This window comes from Diorhabda sublineata, chromosome 2, assembly GCF_026230105.1.
Source record: "Diorhabda sublineata isolate icDioSubl1.1 chromosome 2, icDioSubl1.1, whole genome shotgun sequence".
Taxonomy (NCBI): Eukaryota; Metazoa; Arthropoda; class Insecta; order Coleoptera; family Chrysomelidae; genus Diorhabda; species Diorhabda sublineata.
Window position 1 is genome coordinate 17,719,292 of NC_079475.1, and position 15,207 is coordinate 17,734,498.

At 33.5% G+C, this 15,207-nt stretch overlaps 1 protein-coding gene across 1 annotated transcript; it reads left to right on the plus strand.

The window, feature by feature from the left end:
- Positions 1–4,016: 4,016 nt before the first annotated feature.
- LOC130440613 (tigger transposable element-derived protein 4-like) lies at positions 4,017–8,570 on the plus strand. The gene is made up of 3 exons (XM_056773874.1): positions 4,017–4,150; positions 4,866–5,956; positions 8,386–8,570. The coding sequence occupies exons 1-3, from the start codon at positions 4,017–4,019 to the stop codon at positions 8,568–8,570; spliced, it is 1,410 nt and encodes a 469-aa protein (XP_056629852.1).
- The last annotated feature ends 6,637 nt before the right edge of the window (positions 8,571–15,207 follow it).

Here is a 15,207-nt window from a genome sequence, read left to right on the forward strand (position 1 = left end):
TTTGTTCCCAAGAAGTTTACAATCTAGTGTGAGTCCCAGATATTACTTGCCCGTATAGCTTAATGGGCTTGAGGTTGAATTTTTTCTTCCTGCTTCCGAAATTTATCAATTGTTCTGTATTGATACATAACTTTTAAAAATTGTAAATCTAAATTTGGAGATAATGCTGCACGAGGCACCGCACAATAAAAAGGCACATAGATAAAAACTAGAAATAAACAAATATAGAAGTACGTAAATATACGGCCTATTGGAGTTACTCCATAATTGTATTGCAAATAAAAAGCTATATTAAATAAAGAATAGGAAAATTAAGAATTTAACTATGTATACAACTTTATCGTTGAATAACTTTTAAACGGTAAATTTTATCGGAAAAAGCATACAGATCTTTTTTGTAGAGTGTTAAATTTTCTACTAAAAATAATTCCAAGTACAGTGGACAAAAATTAACTGTAAAATATCCCTTGTTTTCTAAATGAGAAATATATAAAGATTTAGGTACGGGTTAATGTGAATATTAAGGGCTGGTTTGGGTCTGATTTTTTTTAGGTCATAACCTAAAAATTTGAGGGGCGTTTGCAGAACAAAATCCAAATTGGGAAATAACGTATACCTTACAGTACTACATTTTAAATACCTTCATTTAACTAAAAGTTGCAGTGTACTTTACACGTATAAGTCTCATAAAAGTAAAAGGGCGACTTAAGAGAAACTGCGTAAGTAAACAAAAATTCATTCGAATTTTCTTATAAAACCATTCAAGTGCTACCGATTTGATCTGATACAGGTCTGTAGTGAAAATTTATTAGATGTGACAATACAGGATTGCCATTAACATGTAAATAACAAGTTTATGGGGGGACTTACAGCGTTAAAAAAACTGATGGGTAGTTAATTGTGCCTTCAGTTGTTGTATATTGGATTTTCTTCAATTTTTATGGATGTTTCCACTTTTACTTTCTTAAAGTACGTTGCGTTGCAAATAAAACTTATCTATAAAACATTGGATTGGAAATTAGTCATTATTTTTCACATTTACTTTCAAATGTATCATTTTTGTTATCAAGCTATGTATACATGAATGCCATTTATAAAGTACAAAATGTTAAATACATACAATACTTACTACGCTAAGAGCAGAGTATTTTTTTGTTTCGTGGCAGTACTTTTATGTAATATGACTAATTTCTATGAGTAGAAAAGCAGAAACTCTGATGTTACATTAACATCGATGTTCTTATAGTTCATTAAATAAATTGGAAAAAAGGCTGGTATACCTAAAAATGGTAACATAACAATTATTTGGCACCTAGACTTTTACAAAAAAAGAAGATAAAGAGTTATATTGACCAAAATATATATTTCTTAATATTGAGAAAGTGATTGATGAGTAGGAGATTCGTTTTTTAATTTTGAAGTACAAAATAGTGTACGTGTTGTGCTTTAAAGGAGAAACGAGTTAGTTAGGAGTCATGTCGAATGAATGTTGTGTAGTCTTTGTCGAATTTTGATCTGAAACGTTAGATTCTGGAAATATTATTTATAATATGAATGGTTTTTGAATAAAATCTGAAAAGTCGTGCTTGTTTTATTACTCTTAAGATCTCAATGGGTTACTTGCATGGTTTGAGAAAAAAATACTTTTATTATATATTTTTTCAATTCTTTGATCAATATTTATAGAGAAAAATTAATTAATCTGAAAAATGGTGTATAAATCGTGTTTTGTGCCAGTAAAAATACCACCACTAAAACACCTGATAAACCTAACCTAACTCTATTATAAAAATCTTCAATACAAGAATTTTGCGGAGTAGTTTTACTATTTTATCGAAATCTTTAAAAGTTTAATAAATTCCTTGGGCATACATATAGTCAAGAAGGTACCCGGAATTGATGAAATGTTATGTTTATACGAGGACTATTCACAAAACAAGGAACGTTTCCGTCTGATCACGTATAATTTGGTGTCTGTGTGCGCCGCATCTCATTTGACGTTCAGCTATCTTAACGGGAACATTTTCTTCCCGTTCATTTTTTCGATAATGGAATTCAAAATATACTTTACATTGGAAAATCTTGAGCTAGTTGAGGAGTCCAGAATTACAATTTTTTGTTGATAAAGAACTTACGGGATGTATTTATGTTGGTGGTTCATCATTAATACTGAAAACACTGTTTACACTACCACTACACCAACACTCACAATTACACTGTCTGACGTGCGTTTCGATAACATAGTTACCGTCTTCAGAGACTGAAGGTAAACTGTTGAACCCTCTAATAAGCTCGGAAACGTATCCTGAAGAAAGTTGATAGCCAAATCGATCTTCAAATTTACAAAACGTGCATAAAATTATGGAAAACTATCCCGCTTTACTTCTACTTGTTACAATCAATTCATTTCCATCTCTACGATTTAATGATGTCCCGAAATTTTATAGGCAACCCGTATTTTCCTCGAGCTAGTATTGTGCCGCCAAACCGACCTTTATGGTATTCTAGTCAGAATTAGTGAGAATTTTGATATGGTATTTAAATAAAAAATAACTTAGTTGAAACAATTTATTCATTACAAAAACTTTGGGTATCTTAGAATACTATCAATTACAATCCTTGATTTTTCAACGTTTTATTCAATCCAAAATCCTAGGAAGAAATATATTAATGAGCGCCCCAATAAAGTGAGATTAGAAATGGATGGTTTAAAATCGTGCACTTTCTTTGGGTTTGTTTTATCCGGTTCTGTGTGAATACACTACAAGATCCAACGCGTTATGGAAATAGAGTCAAAGAGCAAGGGCCTGTGTCGGCACAGGGGACAATATCGAAAAAAACGTTGACTCTACGCCCTGATTTGTAAGGCAAATTGGAACGATTTTTCACATTTCTCAAAAGTAGTTCATTTTTATAATCATTATTTTGCATATACCGAATATGTCTACTTTACATATACGACCATTCATTCAATGTAAATATTTTGATATGATATGGACAAAGTGCTTTGTTCATCCAAAGCAATAATTGTTTTGTGAAAGAAGTTGAAATGTCAATGTACGTCTTAAATATATGAGTACTAGGAAAGCTTTTACTAAAATGACTTTGGCATCGGAGTTACCATCTTGATTGGGACCATGACCATATGCATAATTATAACTTCTGTAACTACAAATCTACAATCGTATTGGAGCTTTTCAATTAACTAAATACGGTATGTCAAATAGATAACGCTATCTGTGGAGTTCGTTCGATTGTAACTGGTCATAATCTTATTCAAAAAGATGGCACGCATGTTTCGAATCATCTCATAAAGATAGCGCAAATGCATTTTCCCAGTACTGATATAGGGTTACAGGGTGTCTAGGAGCCGTGAAAACCGGGAAAGACAGGAATTTTCAGTAGTTTTGAGTGAGCCAGCCAGGCATAGCAATTGGTGTTTGTATAGCTCCAAAACCTTCCAATATGTTGAACCTCCCTCGTAACTGCACTTTTACGAGCTCAGGTATCTATGGTTGGTTAACTTCAGAGCATGTAACAATTTGTTCAAAGACAGTCCTTCCAGACGAGGAGTATTCTTATTCATTACTGGTTGCTTTGAGTTCCTTCCGAAATGCTGTTTAGTAAGATGGTTAGAAAACATACATGATTCTCAAAAAAATTAATCACTATATCCGCTCATATCTTCTCTGCAAAACACGAATCAGAATCCATCATGTGAAAGTTTTAAAACCGTGGAAAAGTCTTTGGATAATAAACTACTATTGGCTGCAATAACTTTCTTTCAGTCCTTATCCTAAGAACTAGAGCCATTCCTTAAAAATATGTGTGATGTGATTGCCTCCATTTCTTTATGAAGAACCAATTTCGGTTCTGAATAACTCAACAGGCGATTTGTTACAGACTACTATTTTTAAAATAGACATTTTCATAAAACATGCCAATGGTTTATTTTGCAACCTCAAAAATGTGAAAGACATCGATTTAGGGTATGCCGCGAGAGCAGCTTCGAAAAGATGCATTGGGGACATGTTGATCTTTCGCAAGGATTGTACAAACTGGATATCGTTTATAACAACCTCGGTTATAACGACGTATCGGTTATAGCGACCATATTTTCCGGACCCGTGATTCTACAAGCCTTAGCAACGCATTTTTGATCGGAAATAACGACCTCGGTTATAACGACTGATCGGTTATAACAACTCATTTTGGTAAGACCCACCAAATTAAAAGATCGGTTTTAGCGACGCCGTTCCTGTAATTCATAAGGAGACATTGTCTACAAAAGCCTTTATTTTTCTAGGAAACCCCTTTTGATAGAAAATCAGGTTTTAAACTGGTGAGGACTTTTCTGGGTGTTTACCAGTAATTCATAAGGAGAAAATTGCGTACAAAAATCCCTAATTTTTCTAGGAAACCTTTTTCGATCGGGTTTTGAAGTGGTGGGGACTTTTCTGACTGTTCACTCTTTGCTTATGTAGTTTAACTTTAACATTCAAAGGTGTAACTCTGTGTGGTAACTTGTGAACATCATGTTTAAAAGAAAAACTTTTACGTTGGAGGAGAAATACCTCATTTGCTGCCGTCTAGAGAATGGAGAAACGAACGTCAGCCTAGCAAAAGAATTAGAGGTGAGTCACTCTACAATATCATCCATTTAGAAAAAAAGAGATGAGATAAAAGACATTGTTCAAAAAGGGGATTCATTAAAAAAAAAGAAACTCCGTAATTCCACTAACGAGAATGTGGATCAGTTACTTTTGAAATGGTTCAAAATCCAACGCAGTCGTAATACATATTCCGATCTCTGGCCCAAATCTGCTAGCAAAAGCGAATGATTTTTTAAAATCTATCCCCCGTAGTTCCAGGGAATCGGAAGAAATTATTTCCAGAAGTTGGGTCCAACGGTTTTGCGTTAGGCATGCCATTGTTTTTAAAAAATTTAGTGGGGAAGCCGCGGGAGTCCCATCGGCAACATCTGATGATTGGCTATCCAAAGTTTGGCCTACTATTCGAGAAGGCTACAGTGATAGTGACGTATTCAACGCTGATGAGACAGGTTTATTTTATAAACTTACGCCTGACCGTACCCTTCACTTCAAAGGAGAAAAATGTTCAAACGGGAAACTTTCGAAAGAAAGGATAACTGTTTTAGTTGCTGCAAACATGAGTGGATCAGAAAAACGTAAGCTTTTCGTGATAGGAAAGTCTAAGAACCCGCGTTGCTTCAAAAATGTAAAAAATTTGCCAGTCGATTATTACAATAACCAGAAAGCCTGGATGACAACCGATCTGTTCAATAAATTCCTTTTAGACTGGGACAAGGAATTGAAGAAAAAGCGCAGAAAGATTTTGCTACTCATCGATAATTGCCCTTCTCATATTAATTTGAGAGATTTTGAATTTATAAAGGTTGTATTTTTACCACCTAACACAACGTCCGTTCTCCAGCCAATGGACCAAGGGATAATACAGAAGATTAAAACCAATTTCAGAAAGCAGCTTGTTTTACGGTTTCTTCAAGATGTGGAGGAAAATCGGGAAACAAAAATTAGCATCCTTGATGCTATTATAATGGTCCACCAAGCTTGGGAAGATGTACCTGCGACAACAATCACAAATTGTTTCAAACATTCTGGTGTGCTGGGAAATCAAAATGAGGAACAACCGTCAGAACCAGCCGAAACTAACGCACTGGATGAACCTGAGTTTTTGCCGTGGTCCGAATCCTTAGAACTGCCAACCTTAATAAATAAAGATGTCTTAGCAGACTATGCAAAAATTGACGAGGGTCTCCACACGGAACAAGATATTAGTGATGAGGACCTTATCAATGAACTTGACGCCGATATTGAAACCGACAATGGAGAAGAGGATGAAGAAGAACAACTTGACATCCCACCGTTAACCGACGCATTGAGGGCGGCACAACTTTTGAAGAAATTTGTGATGTGTGACAATCAATTTTGTACTCAGAATATAAAATCTGGACTTGATGAAATCGAAAAAAAAATTTCGTTTTATCTAAAAAAATGTAAAAAACAAAAAGTTATTACCGATTACTTTTCAGCTCGAAATTGATTTTCCTTTTATTTATGTTAATTATTTTAAAAAATTAACTTTTATATCATTATCAATAAAAAATTCTATTATTATTATGTTGACAATGTGTAATTGATTTAACAAAATTCCTATTTCACATTTGCTTAATGTAGATGTCATGATCGGTTATAACGACGATCGGCTATAGCGACCAAATGTGCCTGGTCCATTGAAGGTCGTTATAAACGATATCCAGTGTATAATGTTTTCAAACTTTTCGAAAAATGCCCCTTAGCACCCAAATTAACTATAGCAACAAGTTTCTTTGATCCCAAAAAGACTGACAACGATCCAGAACAATCCGTACAACTGATGTCTGAATCATTTGACTACACAGATGCAACGCCACCACAAATAAAGATAGAATAGATGATTTTTGGTTGCAAATTATTGAAAACAGTAATTTAAAAAATGTGTTGCAACTTCTTTTAATAATTTCTCGCGGAAATGCGACAACAAAGAGAGGATTTTCTGTCAATAAGAATATTTTGGAAGAAAATATATAAAACTGGAAACAAAGAAGAAAAAAATCTTTAAGGACTCTCAAAAACAACTTGCAGCAGTGAAGCAAGAATTTTCTAAAATAAATATTAATCATCATAAAAGTGGAGCAAATTCACGAAATTTCAACCGGGAAAATGTGAAAATAAACCTGGAAAAATTGGGAGAAAGACAGGAATTTGATTTTCAATTTTTACTAGACACCCTGGTTTATTACACCAAACTATAAAACGTCAAAAAAACTCATTTTCTACAATTAATACATTAGTTAGTTCGCAGTGCCAAAGCATTTGACCTAACTCCAATAATTGAATGTAATAAAAATATCTTACATCTGTACACTTAAGGAAATATGGTGCAGTTTAATGTTGACGCTGAATTCAAGTGTCAAATGCGGTCACGACGTTGCAATTAGACCAGAACGCCATCAAATGTAAACAGCCTCTATTATACTCCATCTAAACAAGCACATGTATAATGTAAATCTTAATCTTAAAATTAATGGCTGGAAGCGATTAATATCAAATGTGGATTAATGAGTGTCACGAATAAATTCACCAAACTAATTGTAATTATCAGGCAAAAAATTAGTTACTTTTAGTTAACAAATTATCGTTAGAATAAAAAAAAAAACGTTTATAGATATATCTTATCTTCAACCCTTTTGGCTGTGACGATCACAAATGCAGCCATTATAAATTTTTAGGCCCCTTTCACACCAAACGAATCCGAATCAATGTGCATCACTCCGAATCAAGTTGAATCTGATTCGTCATCTCCACTCTTTCACACCAGCTGAATCAACCTGAATAATTCTTACCTGGAATGTTTAATTCTTCGCCAATTTTCCTCCACACAGAAGATATGAGATTTCTGTTGCTGTGATTTTTATCACTGGCGTCATCACAATATTTTCTTTAACTTTTAAAATTAATAACTCCACGTCCATCTCGTATGGTTGTTCATTCCAAACTGATCGGACAAGGAATCTGACAGGTCGAATCAAGTGCGACCTCGAATCAAACCTGATTGAACCAGATTCGTCCGGTCTGAAGGCGGGAAAAGAGTCCCTTTATATTTAAACGGAGCGCTCGAAGCCGAATCTTGGTCAATCAGATTCAACTTGATTCGGAGTGATTCTGATTCGTTTGGTGTGAAAGGGCCCTTAAACATAATTGTCTAGGAATCCAAACTTGCACCGTTGACTAATCTAAATACTGGAATCGTACTCGGCCTTTAGTCGAGAAGGAGTTGTATGAGAAAAGTGTAAATGTCCTTCAAGAGCAAGAGACGGAAGACAAATTTGCACCGTTGTTTACTAAGAATACGTGATTTTAAATACTGATAAACCGGACTCGTAGTGCCATCTATTAAAAAATAATCTTAATCAGTAATTTGTTTGTTAGAAATGACAGCAATTTGCCAAAATGGAAGAGGCAGTTGTACGTGAATAAATAATATTGTAGATCTTTTTCTAAGTACGGATTTTGTTTACATGGTCACTAATATGTACATTAGGTATCTGTACAGTAATGTATTACATAAAAAATTACATCTCTAAGGCCGTTAATACAAAAAAAAAGAAACAGGAATCGTACTCGGCACTTGATCGACAAGGGTTGTAAGAGTAAAGTGAAAATGTCCTTCAGGAGCTAGAGAGATAAATTTGATGTCGAGTTGTCAGAAACTGAAGATGAATTAGATTAATATCAACATTACACTAGGCAACGTGAAACTCAAAACAATATGAATGATCCTAATACAGAAGAACATAAGCAGATGCAGATGAAGACTATGACATAAAAGCAGATGAAGAGTATGATATAGAGTCAGATGAATTGTATGAGATACCTACAGATGAAGAGTGTGACATAAATGCAGATGAAGAGTATGACATAAAAGCAGATGAAGAGTATGACATAAAAGCAGATGAAGTGTATTACATAAATACAAATGAAGAGTAAAATATAGATCAGATGAAGAGTATGATATAGACGCAGATGAGGATTATGACATAGATGCAAATTCAGATGTTATAGAATAAGTTAAGAACGTAAAGCAGAACAGGAAGAAAAACGATAAACAAGCGAAGAAGCCGATTAAGAAATCCAGTAAGTATGAATGGAAAGCAACTGATTATACCCGTCCACCTATTGAAGCACAAGATGTGATAAACGAAGTAGATGAGACTACTGACTTACCTGATACATATTTATCTCTCAAAGAATATATACCAGATAACATTTAGAAGTAATGGCAAATAATAAAAATCTAGTTTCCATCAAAGAAAATTTCATCAGTGTTAACATCACGGCTAACGAAAAGGAAGTCTATGTATATTTTTATGGGAAGTTTCCTAGGTTGCGTCTTCACTGGAATTCCCACATAGGTATAACGTCAATAGATGAGACTATTTCAAGAAATAGATTCGAAAACATTATGAAATAATTTGCATTTTCTAACCGAGAAACCTAATAATTGTGGAAGGGACGTTAACTCTTGGATGTAGTTCGTGATCGTTGTAGGGAATTAGAGCTACAAGCAAATTTATGCATCGACGAGGAGATGATACCTTTCAAAGGTACTCGCAACATCGAACAATATATTAAAAATAATTCCACTAAATAGGACATGTTTTGTTCTCCGCCAGTTACGGACGTCTAGTTCTTTTAGGCCCTGTTCTACGTCATCATGTCATCTTATGCGACGTTGTCCTGGTAGTCTGCGGTCTTCCGGCTTTTGCCGGTATGCAAGTTTGACTCCTCGACCCTCCGGAATCCGTTCCATCTTAGTCTCGCACTCTTGCGTTCTCCATACATGGCGTAAGTCTCAGCGTTAGTGCGGATGCGCTATTCTATCTTTGGTCTTGATGGGGCCATAGAGTCACCGAAGTACTTTCCTCTCCCACGAGTTGAGTCTGAGTTCGTTTCTAACAGTCATTGGCCAGGTTTCAGAAGCATACATGATAACTGGACATGGTAAATTCTCCCCTTTATGCGCCTGATGAATAAGCGGGATTTCAGTATCTACTAGGCACCGTAATACGCTTTGTTTCAAGCTTTCACTATCACCTGTATCTCCAGTGCAGTCTTGTTGTTTTCAGTTATGAGAGAGCCAAGGTATTAGAAGTTGTTAACATGCTCGAAGGTGTAGTTATCTACCATAAACGTTGCCGTGTCTATGTGGTCTCGGCTGCTCGTTTTAGCTTGGTTTACACTGAGCCCTACTCGATTAGATTCCGCATTGAAGTCCTCTCGAAGCTCTATTTCCCTTCTGCTTAGAAGGTCAATATCGTCTGCGTAGGCTACCTTCTGGCCTTAATCGGTTGAGTAGGAACCCTATTACAGCCTTGTTAATAATATATTAAGAAAAACGACACCTATCAATGAACAGTACCAAAATGATGGAATAACAGTTGGAATAGTTCTTCAATTGTCAGAGCGAATTCCAGACTATATGAACTATTTCTTATATGTGCATAATTTTTTTTCTTCAATTAGTGTCGTACAGAAACCCAAAAGTAGAAAAACTTTGCATACTGCTACTATTAGAACAGACAGAAGTGGTAAATGGCCTGTAATCTTCAATATAAAAACAAAAAGAGGAGCCATCAAAAAATTGTAACTGGCAATAAAAATGTTGTTATAACCCAATGGAAAGACAATAAAATAGTAAATATTATTTGCAGTTATATCGGCAAGGGTTGTATTGATACAGCTAAAAATGGTTTACATCCGAAAAAAAAATTGTGTGGTTAAGTTAGACGCCCTTCTTCAATTATATTGTATATTAATTCGTTCAAAGAAATGAACTTTGTGCGTTATTTCCCATTTTGGGACATTGGCTATCACAAAGAGTTGGTTGGAGTATCAACTTTAAACAAAAAAGAAAGATGCCTTTCATTTACTATAAGTATTTGTGAATCATTAACTAAAGCGGACGTCAACCACAAGAACCAAGCTTGGAAAATATCAACCTTTCATACAAAGGACTTCATCTAGATTGATCCCAAGCCGATAATTGTTTTTATGCAATGGTTCATTGGCCTAGAATAAAACACTTCAGAGATCTAAAAAAAAGTTTTGTTCTTCTAGATTTAGATTTTATGGTGAAAAATATAATGTCAATATTTGTATATCGTCAGCAAATAATTGTTTTAAATTATTCCATGTAAAATAAATGTATGTATGTATTATCCTGCTAGCGATTTTACTTTTAAACCCCGTTGATCACTTATGTTGACCTCACATTAAAAAAAAATGAACCAATTTTTGCTAAACTTATAAGTATATGTTTAATTACCTCAATAAAGGTAAACTATACCAGAAAAAAAATTCTCTCACAATTTCAAATTCGGGACCGAAAGGGTTAAATCAAGATATTTACATGGTTAATTGGTCCTCGAATATGTAAAGAAAAACATTAATGATACCCGGTAGAAAATTTGAACAATGTTTAGACTTTGTGCTTGACGCCATATATATATTTCAGATGGCATTGTGGTCTAAGTCTTACTAGGTGAATGCATTTGACGCTAGATTAGAATAGAACGCCGTCTGAAATAGTTACAGCGTCAAATATTAAACGCAGGAAAAAAAATTAATATAAAGCATTCATTTGGTTACTCATTTTATCAATATATTCTCGCGAATAAGTTATTTTTCTTTTTATAATTTTGATTAATTTATAATAATAATAAATTTAATAAGGTCACAACTCAAAATGTCTACGTGTACTAGCAATAGTTAATATTAAAGATATAGAGAGCGTCATTTAAGTGAAATACCTCCCATACCTCGTTATCTCTACCTTTAATATCAACTCTATGGTAGTAGCTTCTTTTGAATAGAATAGAACTTCTAGTTGACCACATAAGAGACCAAGTTAACTTAGGTTAACTTCAATACAATATTAGGAATAAATTAGTAAGTGTTTCCCAATAATGCGCGTATCGGATAGATAGAATCATAAATCATATCGAACAAAACTTTTAGGGCCACAATGGCGTGTGTTTGGTGTTAATAATTCATTATTACATTTGGAACACCAATTAAGGAACTGCTAAAATAACTTCTTCGCTAAATGTATCGATTATTTTTTTATTATATTATTCAAAGTGATTTACGGTCAAAAACTTGACAATGTGTAACTTTGATATTCGACCCTTCGTGTATTTTAGATGGCGTTCTTGTATAGTTCGTACCCGTGACCGTATTTGACGTTCGAACCGAGATTCGAGCGCCGGCATGAAATTGCACTTTTATTCTTTAAATATTTTATGTTTAATAGAACTTTTGGCGTTTTAACTATATGTACAAATCGATTGCACAAGTTTTTTGTGAGATCAAAAATTAATGCAAATAATTAGTACAATCAATACAATACTTTGAACAGCGAAGCTATTAGAGAGCTGATAAAATAATATAATGAGTTTGTACTAGTTTCAACATGGCTTATTTAAAACTATAATAATGTTTTATTAATACTAAATTACCGATTAACGTGTTTAATTATTTGGTTCGAAATTCTCACAGCAGTCAATATGTATATCCAATTAAAAAACTGGGCACGTCGAAAATAAAATCTTATTTTTTTTGGTTTGCACAAGGGTTGTTGCAGATATCACCAGGCATCAACTATCAACAATTGATTCTGAAATTTAAGACTTAATGCGTTCGATAAAGGCGATGAAGACAATATGGAAAAAGGAATCTTTTTGTTTACCTGCCCGGCAAGGAAAAGGAAGACGACCTCCCAGAGATCCTAGTTAAAAAAAAATATCAACAAACTTAAAAGGTAATCCAGACATATTTGCAGTTAAGATGTTATTGGTTATATTCTTCTCGATATTTTTTGTAATTATGCAACAAAGCAGTCATCTGTTTTCTCAAAAAGCAAACATTCAACAAAGAAAACCTATCGCTGTTAGTGGACTTAGAGTATTTTTTGTTCTTTGAAAACCAAGACAGAACAAGACAGCTCCAAATAAGTTGGAGTTTCTGGAACCGTTGGTCATATTCATACCAAACACACTGTTTACACTACCACTACACCAACACTCACAATTACACTGTCTGACGCGCGTTTCTATAACCAGTTATCGTCTTCAAAGACTGAAGGTAAACTGTCTCTGAAGACAGTGTAATTGTGAGTGTTGGTGTAAATAGTGAATTAAATAAGACAGCTCCATTTGGAAATATTTAAATATCAGTTGGCAATGCTTCAAAATCCAAAGCAAGAAAAAGGAAATTCATCCAGAAAAACGATTAGTTATTAAGTACTTAGTAAAAATAAGCGGTACAAGAGAATTCAAAGTACATGTATGTCAAAATAAATATTCTTTAAGTTTCAAAGGATCGCATACAAAGAATTGATTGCAACTTTTCACGTACGGGCTTGACCACGAAAGAAAATCTAGGTGGATCGAAACAAAAGCCATTTTATGCTGAAAGGAAAATGATTATTGAAAGATTGAAATGATTCACACTGTTGTAGAGATCAAAGTAACAGACAATATCTCCTACTCATTTATATATCAAGAAGCTGCACTTTATGTTTAATGAGCAATTTTGAAAGTAAAAAAAAAAACTTTTTTAAGAAATATATTTTACTTGGAATATAACATCGGTTTGGGTTTGCATGCTGCTGATATTTGTTCGCGTTGCAGTTCCCTGACTAAGAAAAATAAAACAAGATAAGGGTAATAATAAACGCAGTCAACTTTAAATTGAAAAAAAAATTGTTTATAAGTTAAGACAAAAAAGCCAGAAATGATTGTTTTATCCTTTGACTGCCAAAAAAATTTAATGAATCCAAAAGTGCAAGATTTATTATCTACTATCTATCAACTACCAACTTCAAGAAAATATATTTATCTACATCTGGATGGAGCATAAATTTCACATGGATTCAATTGAAGTTGCCTCAGCAGTTTTTATGGCCTAAAAAGAGTCTTAATGATTTATCTATATGTATTAAAATAAGATTAAGTACCTACAGCTGTGAAAGACAGAATAGGAATTCGACAATTGTTGCCAATGTTTATTGATTTTATAGATAAGAATGCACCAACGCATATTAAAGAAATTAACATGGTATTTCCCATTAGAAGAATTCTTTTTCACCATCTGATCTGACTTTACTGACCTTCCTTTGTGGTTAGTCCAGAAAACTACGTCGAAATCGAGAAGACTTTAGAGATTGGATCCTCAATAAATTCTTAGATATTAGCAATGTTGCAAGGTGACTGGTTCATTAGTTAATTGATGCACATGAACAAATTAGAGTGGATTGGGTGAAATTCTATTATACGACTATATAAAGACGATTGCACTAGATAATCAAAGTAAATGTTCACTGGAATATCATAAAATGTGTACCAAGGGTTTTCAATAAAATTAAGAAATGACATCCCAAACAGATTCGTCTTTTATTGACTGGCATCATGACAATACTCCACCTCACATTGTTGCAAGAACTATGGATTTTTTCGCCAAGACAGGAATTAAATTGTTACCTTTCATGTCTATTCTCCAGATCTGTTTCCAAGTGATTCCAATCGTCATGGGTAAGATACATAATCGACGATTTAACAACTAAAATGAAGCATTGACTATTTGTTAAGAGGAAATTCAATATAACAGTCCTGTTCAGGTTTTGATAAATTTTATAAACAAATGTATAAAGTTTAACGGAGGATATATTGAAAACAATGCATCCTAATAAACTTTAGTGTTTGAATATCTAAAATTTTCAGTATGACTATTAAGCGAAATTTTCGATTATCACTAAAAATATTATTGCAAAAAAATTCATGGTAATATCTCAATACTAAGACCAAATTACACAATCATATGTTGGGAATGGATTAGAATCGGATCAAAGTATCATAGGAACGAAATGAAAAAAACACATTCATTCAATAATAGCACAAACACCTTAATCAACCTAAATAATGTTTTTCAATACTATTACAAAAGTAAAACAGCCTTTTTTATATACTACGAAAGTTTAAAAATTAGCAACTAATTGCAACGACATACCAACTATTCCACCGGAATAGTGGAAAATATTGTGTAAATGTTGTTGGGCCCTTATGAGAAAATCATACAAGAATCAAACAATTACAAGAGGCCTTGTATATATAAATAAAATACTCCTTTTGAGGTAAAAGATTTGCTAAAATAGATTATGAATATCTGCAAGAAAATGGATCATATAAATAAAGTAAAAGCTAAAGAGACTAGATTATAAAGAATTAGACAAACCAGTGGAGACAATAAGTAAATTTATTATATCATTAGTTGTGATTTTTTTTCTATGGAGTATTTAAGTTTGAAACTTGCAGACAGTAAATAAGCAATTAGCAAAGATATGACTAAAGACATGATGTTTATAGCTGAAAAAATCCAAGCAATATCGATAATTCTTGAAAAATCTTGAATACCAGCTATGAAAAAGAGAAAAAAAATGCAGCATTATATAAAATAGAGGGTAATCTAACTTAGGTAGAGAGATGGAAGCCAAAGTTTTTATGGAAAAAACATATCCAGAGAGAAAGTTGAAGGCCATCAATGCAGACATAAATTCTGAATCAAATCA

Coding starts and splice junctions, on each gene's coding strand:
- LOC130440613 (XM_056773874.1), top strand. CDS start 4,017: ATGCATTGGGGACATGTTGATCTTTCGCAAGGATTGTACAAACTGGAT. Junction 4,151..4,865: donor ATTCTACAAGCCTTAGCAAC/GCATTTTTGATC, acceptor TATCCCCCGTAG/TTCCAGGGAATCGGAAGAAA. Junction 5,957..8,385: donor TTTGAAGAAATTTGTGATGT/GTGACAATCAAT, acceptor GAACATAAGCAG/ATGCAGATGAAGACTATGAC.